General features: G+C 46.8%; 1 protein-coding gene across 1 annotated transcript; it reads right to left on the bottom strand.

Annotated features, from left to right (window-relative positions):
* Positions 1–5,964: 5,964 nt before the first annotated feature.
* LOC143123169 (zinc finger protein 703-like) lies at positions 5,965–10,296 on the bottom strand. The gene is made up of 2 exons (XM_076284360.1): positions 9,456–10,296; positions 5,965–8,447 (listed from the first exon to the last, which is right to left on the bottom strand). The coding sequence occupies exons 1-2, from the start codon at positions 9,717–9,719 to the stop codon at positions 6,873–6,875; spliced, it is 1,839 nt and encodes a 612-aa protein (XP_076140475.1). The 5' UTR covers positions 9,720–10,296; the 3' UTR covers positions 5,965–6,872.
* Positions 10,297–15,881: the final 5,585 nt, after the last annotated feature.

The raw sequence follows: 15,881 nt of genomic DNA, 5'->3' as shown, positions 1-15,881 counted from the left end.
GTTGTCGGGAATGAGGCAATTTCACAGTTGACTCCAAATCATGTGCGCTGTCAACAAAAGCAACAGTCAAAATGTTGCAACGCCTCTATCAGCGGCTCTGTGTAGACTGAATGCCGACCAAACTCTGCAAGTTGTCTCAAGTGGAAAATAGAAACATCTGGAACATTTTAATAGCTGGCTTGAAGAAGGTCTGAGAAGACATGTTTCTCTTAATTATTTTTTCCCCTAAAAGTTTTTTGTTGTCATGTATCTGGTGCAATATCTAGTTTTGTCTTTCCTGTCCTAATGTCCCTTCTTTACTTGTCCTGTTTGGTTTGTGCTGACAAATGCCATTCCTGTTGGCTATCCGTCCCTTTGTCACACAGAGGAAAAAGAGATTGCAGATTAAAAGGCTAAATACCTCTCTCTCTCTTTCTCATTGTCTTCCCCTGTTGTCTGAGAGCAATTACTATGCTCTCAGCTCTGCTCCCTTTAACAAGCTTGGGGTGCTAAGAATTTCTTCTAGCTGATTGGTTTAGACACAGTCATTTGTACCGGCTACGGGGTCAGAAGGTCGACGCAACCTGAGAGCCGGGAGAAGACGAAGTGAAATGAGCTTTTAATTAGGGCGCCTAAACCTGGGCCCTGGTAATTACCGTGGTAACGCAACACAAAATGCAGTCAATTAATCAAGCTGTGCTTTGCCGACACCCAAGTGTAAGTGCATGAAAATCCAGTTTGCACACTGTATAATTAGTTTATATATCTTATTAAAACGTTCAGCTCGGCACTGTCAGAAAGAAAAGAGCCCCCCCCAGGCCACCCCCCCCCCCCATCAGCAGTCCCTGGGACCGCCGCGTGGTCTGTTTACACTCAACGCTGAATTATACCGGCGTCATTGTACTGTTTTCACATTCTCTCTCTCTCTCCTTCTCTTTCCCTCTCTCCCTCTTCCTTTCTCCCCGTGTGCTGTAATGTTATTTTACCACCCGACCCCACCTTCCATCTCTCTCTCTCTTTCTCTCTCTCTCTCTCTCTCTCTCTCTCTCTCTTCAACCACAGCACTACCTCACACAAATCGCCTGCCATAAATCAATGGACAGGATCATGTCTGCCAGTCAGACTAAACAAGAGCGTTTGTGCCGATTTGCTCTCGGCCATTAATCATCCTGACAGCCTGAAAAACACATTTCCCCTCTAATGACTGTATTTGGATAATCAAGCCTGCTTCCTTCTATGCATGCCTCTTCTCTCCCACTCACTCTCACACACACACACACACACGCACGCACACACATACTCTCACTCTCGCCTTTCAGACAGAGGTTTCTTTTCCATGGGCTCTCAGCGAAGGAGGGAGAGAAAAAAAGGAAAGAGGCTGTTCTTTGTCATTAGTTATAAGGTATTATTTGTGAACTAATTAGTTCTTGTTGTGATTAGTTATTACCGAGAAAGGACAAGTCATATACATACGAGCACATTGATCCTTCGTGTTTGGGCTTAATCAAGGTTTGGCTTGGTAAAACATTGCTGACAGAATGACAAATGGATTTGTACTTTACAAGCGAATATAAGAGGTGTACCTCTTGACAGTGCCATCAGTAGACAAAACATTAATGGGCTGTGCTGCAACTATCTGAGCTCATATGTGTGCGAACATAAACTTTGAAGTTAAAGTATGATGGAGTTAAATGGCTGTCACCTCCCAGTATTGCGCCATGTGCCCGAGATCAGGGATGGTGGGCATAGAATTAGCTTGAGTTTCAACCATGAAAAAATGGGAAGCAAACCGTCAGGAATGTGAGAATGTGACACACGCGTGCGGCGAAAACACACACACGCTAACACGCACGCACGCACGCACATACACACACACACACACTCTTTGTTGCCAAGGCACGTTTTTCCGTGCGCTGCTGCATAGCGTGATGCATGAGAACTGACAAGTCAGCGGCTCTCCCTCGTAGGCCCAGGAGATCAGAACCAGCTGGGGGCTGAAGGCCTACGCATTAGCAGCGCACCATAATTGCCCCCCCCCCCACACACACACACACACTGAACTCCCACACTCCCGTACCACACCGAACTTCGTCTATCTGCACTGTTCTGCGCGTCAGAGAATCACCTGAGGGACCAGACCCAACCGAACTGTGAGAGAGAAGCGAGCGTTACGTTACGGAAGAAAAAGAAACAAGGTACCGGACAGGTTAATTTACTGTGGGATTGGAGCCATCGCCGCAGAATACGGTAATAGATGGGTGTCTCTCGTGAGTGCCGGCATGCGAAGAAAGGTTTTGTGGTGTGCAGCCTGGATGGAGGGATGGAGCGGAGCGGAGGGGGTGCTGCGGTAAAGTGATATTTTCAACATTTCCTCTCCGCACCCCCGACCACTCTGTCTGTGAGGGAATGTAATGCGCTGTTTGACGGTTTCAAAACATCAGTAAGTAATCGGTCTGATAGCCATGAGTGTTCCTCTGCTCTAACCTGAAAGGCCCAAAGCTGTGAGCATCATAGGAAAAGGGGGAGGGTGGGGGTGGTGAACTGGGGAAGGGTGAAGGAGTGAGGACATGTTAGAATCGTGCTTTATGGCTAAACCCTGAGCCAAGACCAAACACACGATCTGAGGATCCGATGCGCAGTAGGGGGCTCACGTTCTACGTACGAGGGTAACTCAGCAGCCTTTGTGAAAACAGTTGTGTCTTTTTTCTTGTTTCACTTCTACTTTTGCTTAATTTCTCTTCTTCTCTTCCTCTTCTCTTCTCCTCACACACAGAGACACACTTTAACAACACACCACATGCACAAAAAACACACACACACACACATGCTCTCTCTATAGTTGGCTCTGGGTGTGTGTCTCTGCTCTTCACCGAGGAGTGGTTTCAGGCTGGCCGCAGAGTCAAGGACCAGCTAACGCACTCTGTCATCATTAATCAAAGGCCTCTGTCAGCTGTCCACCCAGGACTTTAGCCAGAGACATCAGGCTGCCATTTCACAGCCTGACCAAGAAACCTCTGGAGTCAGCGTGGGTGGGAGGCCCATTTTAGATGTATGCGTCTGTCTGTGTCTGTGTGTGTGTTTGTGTGTGTGTGTGTGTGTGTGTGTGTGTGTGTGCGCTTTTGTGAGTGATGACGGTGTGTAGAAAGTGCACTTAATAGCTTTAATCTGTGTTCTTCTGCATAAAACTTCTTAGCAAGGCTCATTATAGTGTGTCTGTGTGTGGGATGGTGTGTAGACAGAGCAGTTAATACTTTTAATTCATGTTGTTATGCGTCTGGTTTCATAACAAGGCCCATTTTAGATGAATGTGAGCATTGTGTGTGTGTGTGTGTGTGTGTGAACAGTGGAGTTCACAATCTTCATTCCTGCTCCTCTGCATATAACTTCTTAGCGAGCCGTGCATCCCAATGCATGGATCATTGCTGCTGGAGAACCGACAAAACAGACAGTCAACATTAGAGATAGAGAGAGAGAGAGAGAATACGGAAATAGAACGTGGCTGTTGATTCCTGACAGGGGTGTGATGAGCGAGTGGAGAGATGGAAGGACACAGTGATTGATGACGGAGGAGAAGGAATGGCAGCCATGATGGATGGGATAACAGGGCAGCGGACAAGTTAAAAGAAAATTGAAAATGGCACAGCCATTCATTCCGTTTGTGTCTCCCTCGAGAGACAGATAGTGTGAGAGGGAGAGAAAGAGAGAGGGGGCTGACTGTAATGAATTACATTTCATCTGCTTCTTCTGCTTTTCAGCGTGCAAGCATTGGTATTCATTTCTTTCTCTCTTTTGTGGCCGTGTGGTGTCTGGTGTGCTGGTACCAGTTTTATTTTACCACAGTCCTGTAGGTGGTGATACAAGACAGATTATTCGATTGCCCATGTGACTTTGGGAGTGTGAAGAAACCGGCGAAGAAGCGATGGAAGAACACTGGGTGTTGAAAGAATAAAGAACTTTTATTTCCAGTGGAGGATGGCAAGTCAACCAGAAATTTAGCGCACCAGCAAAGAGAAAAGAGCCGCAGAGGTAACTTAAACATTTACAGATGAGGGGGCCAAACATGCACTTAAGCACATTGTGCTTTGACTGACATCCTTTGATCAACAGGTCAATCAGTCACTGTCAAGGTGTAGTGCATTCACTTGACAGCTTGATCAGATAAATGAGTGAAGTAGCGATAGGCAGTGTGTGTGTGTGTGTATGTGTCTCTCTCTCACTGTGTGTGTGTGTGTGTGTGTGTGTGTGTGTGTGTGTGTGTGTGTTCAGTAACCTTCACTCACTCTGGGTTATCAGAGCCACTCCAGCAACTTGACCCGTCTTCCGTGGGCCTAGCCAAGTGGATCCCTTGCTGCTCCAGCCGTGACGGAGGGGATGGAGGGGCGGGGGGGGGGGGGTGTAGTTGATTTGCACAATGTCTCGGAAAAGTAAACCAGGGCACTCACTCTCAGGTTACCCCTACTGCTCTGAGCTGCTAGGCCAGACGGCTGTAACCTCTCAGGGACCGCCACTGTCGGCTCTGGTGACTACAGCCCCGGCACGGGTCACAGATACGTCGCTAACAGCCCGGTCATGTCTCGCTATACCAGGAAGCTGGGGCAGTATTACTGCCAATCACATCCTCGGCCAGGTATGAGTTAAGAGGCCCCCTCTGCAAATGACGCGGAAAACAAAACGAAAAGGCTGGCGGGCAGAACCTGTCACCATGACAGTGGAGCGTGCCCAGGCGGCGGCACCGATTTTAGCAACAGTTGCCCTCATTGAGGTCTTTCAGAGGCCACGGTGAGTGGAACTCTCCCCTGGGAAAGTGTGTGTCTGGCACCATGGCATTAATCTGATAATTATAGAGGCATGATTCATGAGAGCAATATGACTCAACGTTAATTAAATTTAATTGAACCGTCCACCGTGGCACTCCTCAAGGATTAATTACCCTGACCATGGCAGCAGCGCCCGACTTCAAAGGCTCTTGCCGTCCCCGTGCAGTCAAACAAGATTAATGACAAAAGGGAGACTAGGTGGCCTAACATTTGCACTCCTGCCTAAAGAGCTAAGAGAGTCCACTCCTGCACCTCTTTTGACGTTCACACTAAAAAGTGGCAAAGAGACAGTTTAAACTTCTTTCAGCACTTTCCGGTGAGAAGTGAGAACACTCCTCTAATAAAAGCTGTAGCAAAAACACTCACACACACACACACACACACACAAACCCACCCCTGGGGGCTACTCAGCGGCGTCTGTTCTTTCTCCTCGTTTGGCGTTGGGAACACACAGCCAGCAACACTCTGGGAGGAGCCCGGCCAAAAACATCAATCACCTGTGTCAGTCTGGGGAACAATGAGCCAAGCCAACGTCACCTCTCCACATCAAAGGCCTGATATGCATGCAGACAATAGCTGCCATGCCATGCCAAACACACTTGCATATCACTATTTCCATGCAATCTGCCATGCGGTTTTCCCCACCCCATGTACTGTAAGGAAGGAAAAGTTGACAGCTTTATTACAGGTTTGTTACACCTTTTTATTCCCTTTCTCAGGATAGGAGTGGCGTTGTGTGATAAAGACTAGGCTTTCAGTAACAGACTGTGTCGTGAGAGTGATAACACTCTGTCTGGAATGACAGATGAGCTATCGGATGAAAAAGTAGAGGACTCTATACAGTTCAGTGGATCAATAGCACACTTCCCGGAATAGGTTCTCCAGAGACCAGTGACCGGTGACAAAGATGCACAGTGCTGTGCGAAATTTGCATCGAAATTCACTGTACAGGGGAAGGTCAACCACCTCACTGACCTTCTGTTAGAAGAGCTATGATATCGATGCATTCTATTTTTTCCCCTCAGTAGTGAGGCCAAATGGTAATCAATGCCAGTTTAGTCTTCACTAAAGTAGTTTAACAAATCCCATCTACAGAGCTATGATTCCTTAGTGCAACCATACAGAAAGCATCAAGCGTATTTGGGAACAAACACACAAAAAGGCAATGTTTAAATATAACGATGTCATTTATTTAACAAAATAAGACCTCCCAGTTTAAAATGGATAGCACTGCCACCATTGTTTTTCTTTTTTTTTTAAAGCCTCTTGCTATCCAGTCTTTTCAATCCAACACATTACAAAAAATATTACATCTCCTTTACAGTTTATTCATCAGCTGTACAAATAAAAAATATCAAGCGTCATCAAAGCCCAGGAGGGAAGGGTTCGACATGCACATTCATACTGCAAAGACTGACAAAAAAGCTAGGAAAGTGAAAAAAGATTAAAAGAAAGTTTACATAACACAGGAAAAACAGAAAAAGAATTTGTTTTGTAGCTTGCAGCTGCTTTATCTATGGTTTACCAATGGCTGTAGACCATAAACCTTGTTTTTGAAGGAAAGTTGATATCTGTTATTATAATTACAATCATAGTAATAAGAATAATAATTAAAGAACAAACTTAGTTTTGAATATAAACGTGAAAGCAAAGCGCTCTGTAGAAAATAAATACAATTGGTCAGTCCATGGGTGGCGAGTTTCTGTAACTCTTAAAGCCGTATCCCATTGCACAGTCAGGGTCAAAGCTTGCATGCATCAAGCTTCTCTTCGGCTGCCACAGCTATAATAGAAGACATCTTCACTGCATCACAAGCATGTTGACAATCAGAAGTCGTCCCGAGTCTGTTAATCATATGCGGACTGCCGACCAGAGCCAGCCAGGGATCGTTCTCAGTGTCTGGCAGCACACAAAGAGACGATCAACTCTTCCAGTAACTTAGCTCATCTTGGTGTGCCCAAGCAGTCTGTTGGCATGCAATCGTGCCCCATTTTCTTTCCCCTGATCAGGTGCAGGGGTGTATGCAGGCACAAGCTAGCTCTCAGCTGGCTAACACTGCGCTGCGAGACTCATGACTCATTGGTAGCCCAGTGCGGATGCAGATCCCAGTCTCTGCCCGTAGAGGGCGTAGTGCGAGTAGTATGGCGCACCAGCTTGCAGGGAGTGCATAGGCAGCGTAGGGGCAGCGGTGGGCAAAGGCACCTTTCCGTAGGGGTGGTAGCGCGCCAGGCCCAGGCTGGGGGGTGCCCGCAGGGAGAAGGAGCTGGGCATGGACGCGCTGCTCTGGGGGAGGTGCAGGTGGCAGGCGGCAGCGGCCGCTGCGGCGGCGGCGGCAGAGGACGAGCCGGGGTACGCGGCCGAGAGGAGCTTGGCGCTGTCGAGCGAGGAGGCGGTGTGCGTGCGCAGGTGCGCCAGGAGCTCCTCGGAGGAGGAGAAGCGCTTGTCGCAGGGCCCCAGGCCGGCCGACACCCAGTTGCACGCGTGCGGCTGCGGCTCGTTGGGCAGCACGAAGCCGTACGCGTAGAGCGGGTGCGAGAGCGACGGATTGACGCTGGAGGAGAGCGCGCTGGCGTGGTGGAGAGAGTGCAGCGGGTGGCCCGAATACATCAGGCCCGGGAAGCCGGACTTGAGCGCCGCCGAGGCCGAGGACGACGACGGGTCGTGGATGCAGGACGTGCAGCTGCTGCCGCCCAGGTGAGGGGCGTTGGGGTAACTCAGACAGTACGGGTCCCTGCACAGGCCCTGCATGAAGGAGGGAGGAGAGGCACCTGTGAGGGGGCTGGAGCTCGGGTGTTTCATGCCCACGCTCCCTCCCCCGAGGCCAGACTTAGTGTGGTCCAAGCCGGACACGTACTGGGACGGGTAGCCAGCGTAGGCGCCCACGATGGAGCCGTGGTAGCCCATGCCAGATGAGGGCAAGGGGAAGACAGAGTGGCCGGACTTGAAGGGAGAGATGGGAGCGATGTGGCCGGGTCCCAGACTGTGCTGCGAGGACTGGGAGTCCGACTTGCCCTCGTGGTGAGGACTACTGTCCGAGCTGCCATTGCTGGAGTTGACGCTGGCTCTGGCGTGGCTCGAGTTGGCCAGCTGAGCGCCGTCCTGGCCACCCTTGCCGCTCAGCTCGGCCTCCTTCTTGCTGCCGGCGCTCCCGCCGTCAGAGTTCGTAGGGTCCGCTGATTTGTGGTCACCGTTCACCATCTGGGAGTGCGGGGCGGACTGAGAAGAGGGCGAGTGCGACTGTCTGTGCGACTGCATGTGCGACGGCAGGGGTGACCCGGAGGTGACCCTGGAGTTCGGGGAGACGGCGTGCGGGGGGAAGGACGAGCAACCGGTGCTGTTGTGCGGGACCCGGAAACCAGCCTTGTCACTGCTGTTACTGCCGCTGCCACTGCCACTGCTGGTTGAGCTCACTCCATCTCTCCTGCAATCGGAGCCCACCTTGGAGTAAGGCTTGAAGCTGGACTTGTCCTCCAGGGCAGGCCGGTGCTCGCCCAACTTCAGGCTGGAGGAAGAGGAGCGAGAGCTGGGCTCTTTGTCGGAATGTCCCCCGGAGGAGATGGAGCTCAACTTGGAGGACGGTGGAGGATCTGGCTTCCCTATCTGGGAGCAGGTCTGAGCCAACAGGGCCAAGGGACTCTTCTTAGCATCCAACTGTAGATAAGACAAGGCAAAATAAAAAATAGCACATTTACATGTCTCTAAAAACAAGTGTTTAATTTTGTTTAGTTATAAATCCCTGTATTATTTTCACATACAAATAGTAGTGGTGGACTGCACATAAGGGAAAATGAGCATTCCTTGTGCACAAAATTAAACAACATGTTGAAAGAATCTCAACTATGCCTGACATTTTTGTTATGTAATGACTATGAGTGAAATCTATGGTATGTCTGTCTTTACATAAACTTAGCCAACATGATATATTTTTTCAAAAGTGGACAACGTTTTCCTGGTTAAAATTCTGCTTTGAATATAAATAGGAGTTATTCAAGGGAAAAGTGGTCAAAAGTGGTCATTTGTTGATGTGTTTACCATTTGTTAGTTCAAATTTCCCCCTTGAGGATCAATAAAGTATCTATCTATCTATCTATCTATCAAAATAATATCAGCAAAACACGCGCTCGCTGTGAGCGCCCTCGGTATCTCTTACAAGAATTAAATAGGGAATGATTTCGATTGGGCCCAAAGGGAAATGAAAAACATTCAGTTACACAGTTTTCTGGTTGAATAATGGTAAGAATACTTCTGAAAACATAGTGTAACTGGATAGCTTCACAATCACCAGTCGTTTTCATCTAAAATACAATGCGCTTGGATCTTACTTCTAAAAGAGTCCACTTTTTCTTGTGCGTAATGATGATGTACATAATCTTAAGTAGTAAAGGCTGGCTGCATATAGTCACACAAATGAACACAGACAATGGTAATTTGACGTTGGTCCGTTGGTCATCGACATTTCTAACCACATTTACATACATTTAAACAAACAATTTGAACTGGAAATAACACTAATCCGTTAACTGCTCAGCCTCACACAGACTGCTAGTTGCGGTGCTGGCACAAGACATAAGTGATTTAACATGAGAGCGGCGCAGGCGACAACTGCCCACCAGCGCGCACTGTGAGCCAAGCCTCTGAAACAGCAATGGGAAATCATACCTCTATGCTAACGGCTGCAGAAGTCAGGGGCTGAAGGTATTCCGGGTGAAGCAAGTGGCTTGTATGTGCGGTCAACATCTTGAGAATCCTGATGGGTAATCGCTTTGCTTGGCGAATAGGATCCAGAGGTGTCAGTGCAGAAACAGGAGAGCTTTGTATTCCAACACTTTGGGGAGAATTACAGCTATCGTCACTATCGCAGATTGTTGGTTCGGGTGTCAGATGGCGTACACAGTGTTTAGATCCAGTAAGAGAATCTTTCATTTGGAGCGCAACGCAACTGGGGTTTACGCGGGTACTGTAGTTGAAGATGACTCACAATTCTCTCATTTTGTTAGGCGAGATTAGAATCGGTTTCATTTTGTCTCCAAACACAATATGCTATATGACGTTGTCTCTTGCACCTTACTTTTTGTTTATAATCCAAGTCGAAAGTTCATCAGTTGTTTTCCTCAAAATATCGTCCCCGTTAGAGAAAATGGCAAAAAGGAATTATTCCAGTAACGTTCATAGTTCCGTTCCGCTCTCCGCCTGAATCCAAGAGGAAATCGCCAGCCGAACTCACCAAACAGAGAAAATATTATTGATTTAGATGTAAGTAGATTCAAGTTAGTAGATGCGATCTACATTATCTGAAAATTTTGTAATTAAATAGCTTTAACTGGTCTATTCTATTCGAGCATCAAGAAAATCCCAAAACGACTGGCGAGCGAAAGAGCGCAGAGAACCCGCTTCACATACACTCTCGGCACGCGTTCCTCTCCCTACAATGTACACTTCAAGTGAACAAAATGAGAAGAGGACCTTCAAAGTAAACGACCCGCCGTCCAATGGCCGTTCCCCGCATCCGTAATGAGAGGGTAGGTGCCGCTCTCCCGAAGGCGGGGCCGCCTTGTCTTATTCCCCCCATATATCCATTGTCACCCAGCTATTCATTATGGCAAGCGAGTGACAACACCATTCCTCAAAACGCTCACATGTAACAATTTAAATCAGTTTGTCCTTGGTGTAAGAAGTCATACAACCCCTGAGACCCCCACCTCCTTACCTTTACATTGTCTTGTGACTGGGCGGTGTAGTCAAGCATCTTGACAGACAGAGGGCGCCTGACTCAAATATCTGCTTACTGCTGCAAATTTCAACTATAGTATAGCGCAGCCCATTTTTTTTTTTACATTAACCTTATGCCCCCACTTGACCACTGAAAAGGAACGCTCACTAATTCAATACATCAGTTAACAGGAAACATGAAACCTAATATTTTTAAACCAAAACGGTGTCTAATTTCCATCGCTATCAGTGTTGTGTAAAGCTAATTAAATACATCTTTAATAGAGTCCATATCCTGAGCTGAACCTGAATCATCATCATCTTGTGCGTCATTAACATGCCTTATACTCGCGTTCTACATTTTTATGGTTTGTCTAATTTAGCCACTTTCATTTCCCATAATTGGGGATACCAATTCTCTCCATTCAGTCTTGTTTTGAACCCAGTGAAGGATAAATCAAATAAAAAATCTGCCCAGCATCACAAGAGTCCATTTCTTTGCAGGCCTCCTTTCACATGCCATGTAGAAGGGGGGTATAATAAAACAAGAGTGACTCTATATTCATGTCTATAAATCTGGAATGTTAATAACTTTATTGCATTAAAGCCGTGGACTGGCTCGGCAATAGGCTAATTTTACTAACCTAATTACACAATGAATTGGTTAAAGTACTTAAAATTACGCCTGACAAGAGCTATTACAGCTAGCCCGAAATAGACTCAGTCTGAGGGGCTTTGATGCTGGGAATCCTGCAGCAATCTCAACCAAGTGCAAAATTTGTCTTTATCCTTCATAGATACAATTTTTTGTAAATTGGAGGAGGAGGGTTCTATCCTCTTACGTACCAAAGAATGTAAAATCCTGCACAAAGATGCACTGAAAAATGAGATACTAGTATTACCACACTACCACACAATTATTTCTGTAGGTTAATATACCCACAATAATCTGAATGTGCTTTGATGTCAAGAATTGTAAAGTCTCAATACAATTAGCCATTTTAATCAAGGGTGGCAGTTGATTTAATTCCATGGTTCAAGCAATTACTCACAAAGCTAGCAGCTAGTCTCTCTAAGAACCCAAGATGATCTTGTTTTTCTTTGAGGTTTCATCATGGCAGCCATTATTATGTGTCAGATGTCATGCACGTCAGATTCTCAGAGATAAACTAAGCCATCTGCACCACCCACACTTATGTTATCAGTTGTGCTGAGCTTGAAAATGGCAAGAATGTGGATAGCCAGAGACACACCATGATGGTCGAACACATCTTAAGCTGGAAAGCCAACAACCACATGTGTGCTATTCTTTACTTGTTTTGCTCCTACGTCGACGAGACAAAAAACAACGTTAAGTCCTTTCTCTCTTCTGTGCTTTTTCTGCATTGACTTTCAGTTAAGGGCTTATGACATCCTAATACCTCTAAAGATCAGGAGCAATCAATGATGTTGAAACTGTATCACGCTCAGCCCTCTCTCTCTTAGCTCACCATAATGGTTCAATCAAAACAACATTAATATACTGTAAACATCAATTCTGAATAATCGCTGACCAGTACCAATACCTGTACCAATATGTCTGTTTGTATTTATATTTAACCATACAGAGTGTTTCTATTCTCCTTGTTTACAGAAAGAGTAGGAAAACATGAAATCTCCCATTCAGGCCAGCTGTCTGTTTTCATCTGTCAGTCTCTGCCTTTCATGTGTTCCTGTGTCCGTATGTCAGCATAGGCAGGGGTTGATGTGAACCTGAGGAGGACTTGTGCAAGCAAGCAGAACTCCTGTTCAAAACATGAGGCCGAGGAGAGTGCAGTAGAGGATAGGTTAGCATGCTGCTCCAAAACCTTTCAGGGAGGAGACCTACAGGGTCCAGGGAATAAAAAGACAGCAGGGGGGGGGGGGGGTGAAGGAGAAAGAGAGAGGACCCCACCACCTCTTCCACCTCCTCCCCATCCCACACCATGCCACCTCCCCGGGAGGGGACAGCCCCAAACAATGGGGGACGGCTCCTAAACTTTTCATGGGTCACCTTGAAGTTGGTCGTTAACAGATGTGTCGGCTTGTCAGTGACTGATTGCCATATCCTGTTGTTGAGGGCTGGCTGGGCAGCTTTCCTGTTGGGAGGCTGGTAGCTCTGGTAGCTCCAAGCCCCTGCGTCCACCCCCCACCACCCCCCGCCCGAGGTGCTGCAGAACAGTTTCCAATTACATAACTTTATCCAAGCGGCGGCCCTCGTGTAAACAATGGAGTTTGTTTTGAAAGACGGATCCCCTAAACTTTGCCTCGGGTATAATGGAGTTGCTTATTATTAAAGTGCACAAGTTCACTTAGAGTTTTTTCCCCTCAGCTAAAAGACCCTTAGAGTCTTTCATGTGGTTTGTTTTCAAACAATAACACAGGGGCCCAGGCCACGTCCAGAGAAACTGTATGTTGGCTATTACGGGTAATTCCAAAGTAACCCAAAGTTCTGTTTGCTCTCGCATTCATGTTTATTTAACGGTTTGGCTCATCAAAACAGACCATCCAGAAAGCTGTTTTGATTCTACTTGATGGCAAATTACAGCATGTCTCCACGAAGTTGACCAAACGTCATGAATAGCCGCAGAAGAAAGACACATGCTTAGTGTGTTCCTCAAAAAACAAAATGTATGCCTCAAACAACAGCGACACATAATTGGTTAATAACTGCCTCATGAAAGACTTTTCGAATTTTATGTTCTGTGGTCCGAGTGTCTTGAGAAGCATTTACGACCACCAGATGAGCTCTGGTCTCCCAAGGCCAGTAGAATGTGGTTTGTGTAGGTGGGCTGTCAACACTGGGGACAAGGCGGAATGATTATCTGAGTATATGTTGATGGTAGATGATGTGTCTGTGAGCTGTGCAGCCAGGAGGCAGCTGGCCTGTAGTGGGACGTTTGGGAACGGCCGTAAGTCATTTGTCTTGCGAGCACAGGGCCAGAGAACAGCTTGGTCTACGGAAATTGAAGAGGGATTTGCCTCTTTGCTAAGCTCTATCATGTCACCTCTTTGAGTCTCTGTGCGCACACAAGACACAAACCGCACATGCAGCACACTCAAGTACACACACACACACACGCACACAAACACTCAAATGAACGCACAAACACACACTGACTCACACACACATACAGACACACTTGTCTTTGGATTTTGTAAAGACAAGGTTATTTACATACTTAAAACACCCACCTAATCTTCATCAGACCTGGGTGTCAGTCAGCCTACATGAACAGCAGACTTATCTGTCCAGCTCTCTGCTCGACGCAGTGTGTGTGTGTGTGTGTTTGTGTGTGTGTGTGTGTCGCCATCCTGTATTCTCTCATTGTACTGTCATCTGTTCATCGCGGCAATCACATCAGCACTCAACTATTTAAATCACAAGAGCTTACTGTCTCGGTTCCCGCACACACACACTGGCTCTGCCACTAGCGCACATGGCCGTGGCACAGACTGCACTCGCTAGGGTTCACACACACACACACACACACACACACACACACACACACACACACACACACACATACACACACATATGCTATACACACATGCACACACACATACTTATACACATTCTCTCTCTTTAACACACACACACACACACACACACACACACACACACCACACACACACACACACACATACACAGACTTAAAGAGGGAGTGACATGCACGCACACACACACACACACACACACACACACACACAAACATACAAGAAAGATATATCACACACACACACACACACGCATATACACATCCTTCACCACATGTCCACATGTTCGTACAGGCAACAAAAGCAACTATTGTGCTGGGCATGGAGAAGTTATCAGGGCCAGCGGGTGGGTGGAGAGTGTTCAGCGGGAACAGGCTGCCAACGAGGTGTCCGCTGGAGATCTGATTGTCATGCTTTATGCTGTGTGAAATTTCATCGGACATCAAAGGTGTTTTGTCAGTCACCTCAGAGAGCCCTTCTGAAGGAGTATATTCCCGGAGGAACACCCATGAGACCAATACTAACGGTTATGTTATTTGTGAATAGAATGTAAAGTTTATTAGATGTATAATAGTCAACAGCACAGAGTTCTTAAACTTATCGGTTATGATGTGGAAAAATACTGGAAAAATACCAGAAAGTAGTGTTTATACAATTTCTAAAATCCACGAACACCCATTTTCACCTGAACGAGAGTCATAATATTTTACATTTAGTAACATGACCCCATCAGGTTTTCAACTGCTTTGTCAGGAACTGCTTTGTTTCAACAAAATGTTGAAAATAACTACAAATATTGGGACAGCTGAAACCCTGGCTTCACCGTGCTGTAGCAAAATAAACACACATCACGTCCCTTTCTCAGGGAGCTGTATTCATTTTTGTTTTCGCTGTGAGGCTGAGTGCTGCTCTTTTGGTGGCCCGGCCCTGATCTGGCTGGTGGTGAGTTTCACAGCGCACCTTGTTCTCTCCAGAATGATCCAGTCTTCCACCACCACCTCCTCCTCCTCCTCCTCCTCGTTCTCCTTCTCCTCTTCCCCCGGTAAACCACAAGATCATCCATCACATGTCGGCAGATTGACATACACACCCTCGCTCTCCTTCTGGTGTAGAATTACCTCTCTCATCATGGACACAGAGAGATCCATAGTGGACCGTCTCTTTTTTTCTCTCCCGAGTGGTTAAGGTGTGGGGAAATTGATGGTGACCATAGGCCTCAGGAGACATTGACAAATTTCTCTCTCTCTCTCTCTCCCTCTCTCTCTGTGATCCCTACTTCCCTGACAACCCAAGATCAATCTGTTACCATTGATCCTCATGATGTTAAGAGGACTTCAAGAGAGCCAAAGCCCGTGTGAACAATGCCTCTCAGAGTTTGTGTGAAAGAAAATAACACAGTTGAACCAAGTGATCATTCCACCTGAGGCCATTAGAGCTGAAAGAAAAGGGCGCGTTAATTCGCTTAAATTCAAGATCACCATATTTCATATGAGAGCATGCCACATATGACAGTGCACTGGAAAGGGGAAGCATCGTCTTTCACCAAAGAAAATCGCTCTCAAGCTTCACTCCATCTTGGTGATCTGTTTTTCCCCTTCCCACTCTCTCTCCAGACGTCGCACTGGCACATGCATTGAGTTTATGCCAGACCTGATCCCCTGCTACAGAGAGAAGCTCTTGATGAAACAAAGACCAATTGTCCTTGTTTGGAATGCCCATTAATCCTCGTACTGTCCATAAAATCAAATAAACACAGTTGACCGTGACAACGCTGGTGACCCGAATCTATGCCATCGATTTATCCCATTCAATGCACGATTTTAATAGAGAAATCCATGGGCTTGCTGGAATGAGCTGTGT

Source organism: Alosa pseudoharengus, unplaced genomic scaffold (genome assembly GCF_046254945.1).
Source record: "Alosa pseudoharengus isolate Yale_2024_CS ecotype anadromous, Long Island Sound unplaced genomic scaffold, YU_APseudo_1.1 YU_APseudo_1.1_scf_14, whole genome shotgun sequence".
Classification (NCBI taxonomy): Eukaryota; Metazoa; Chordata; class Actinopteri; order Clupeiformes; family Clupeidae; genus Alosa; species Alosa pseudoharengus.
Note: the sequence above shows the minus strand (reverse complement) of the source record. Positions and strands in the feature narration are given on the sequence as shown.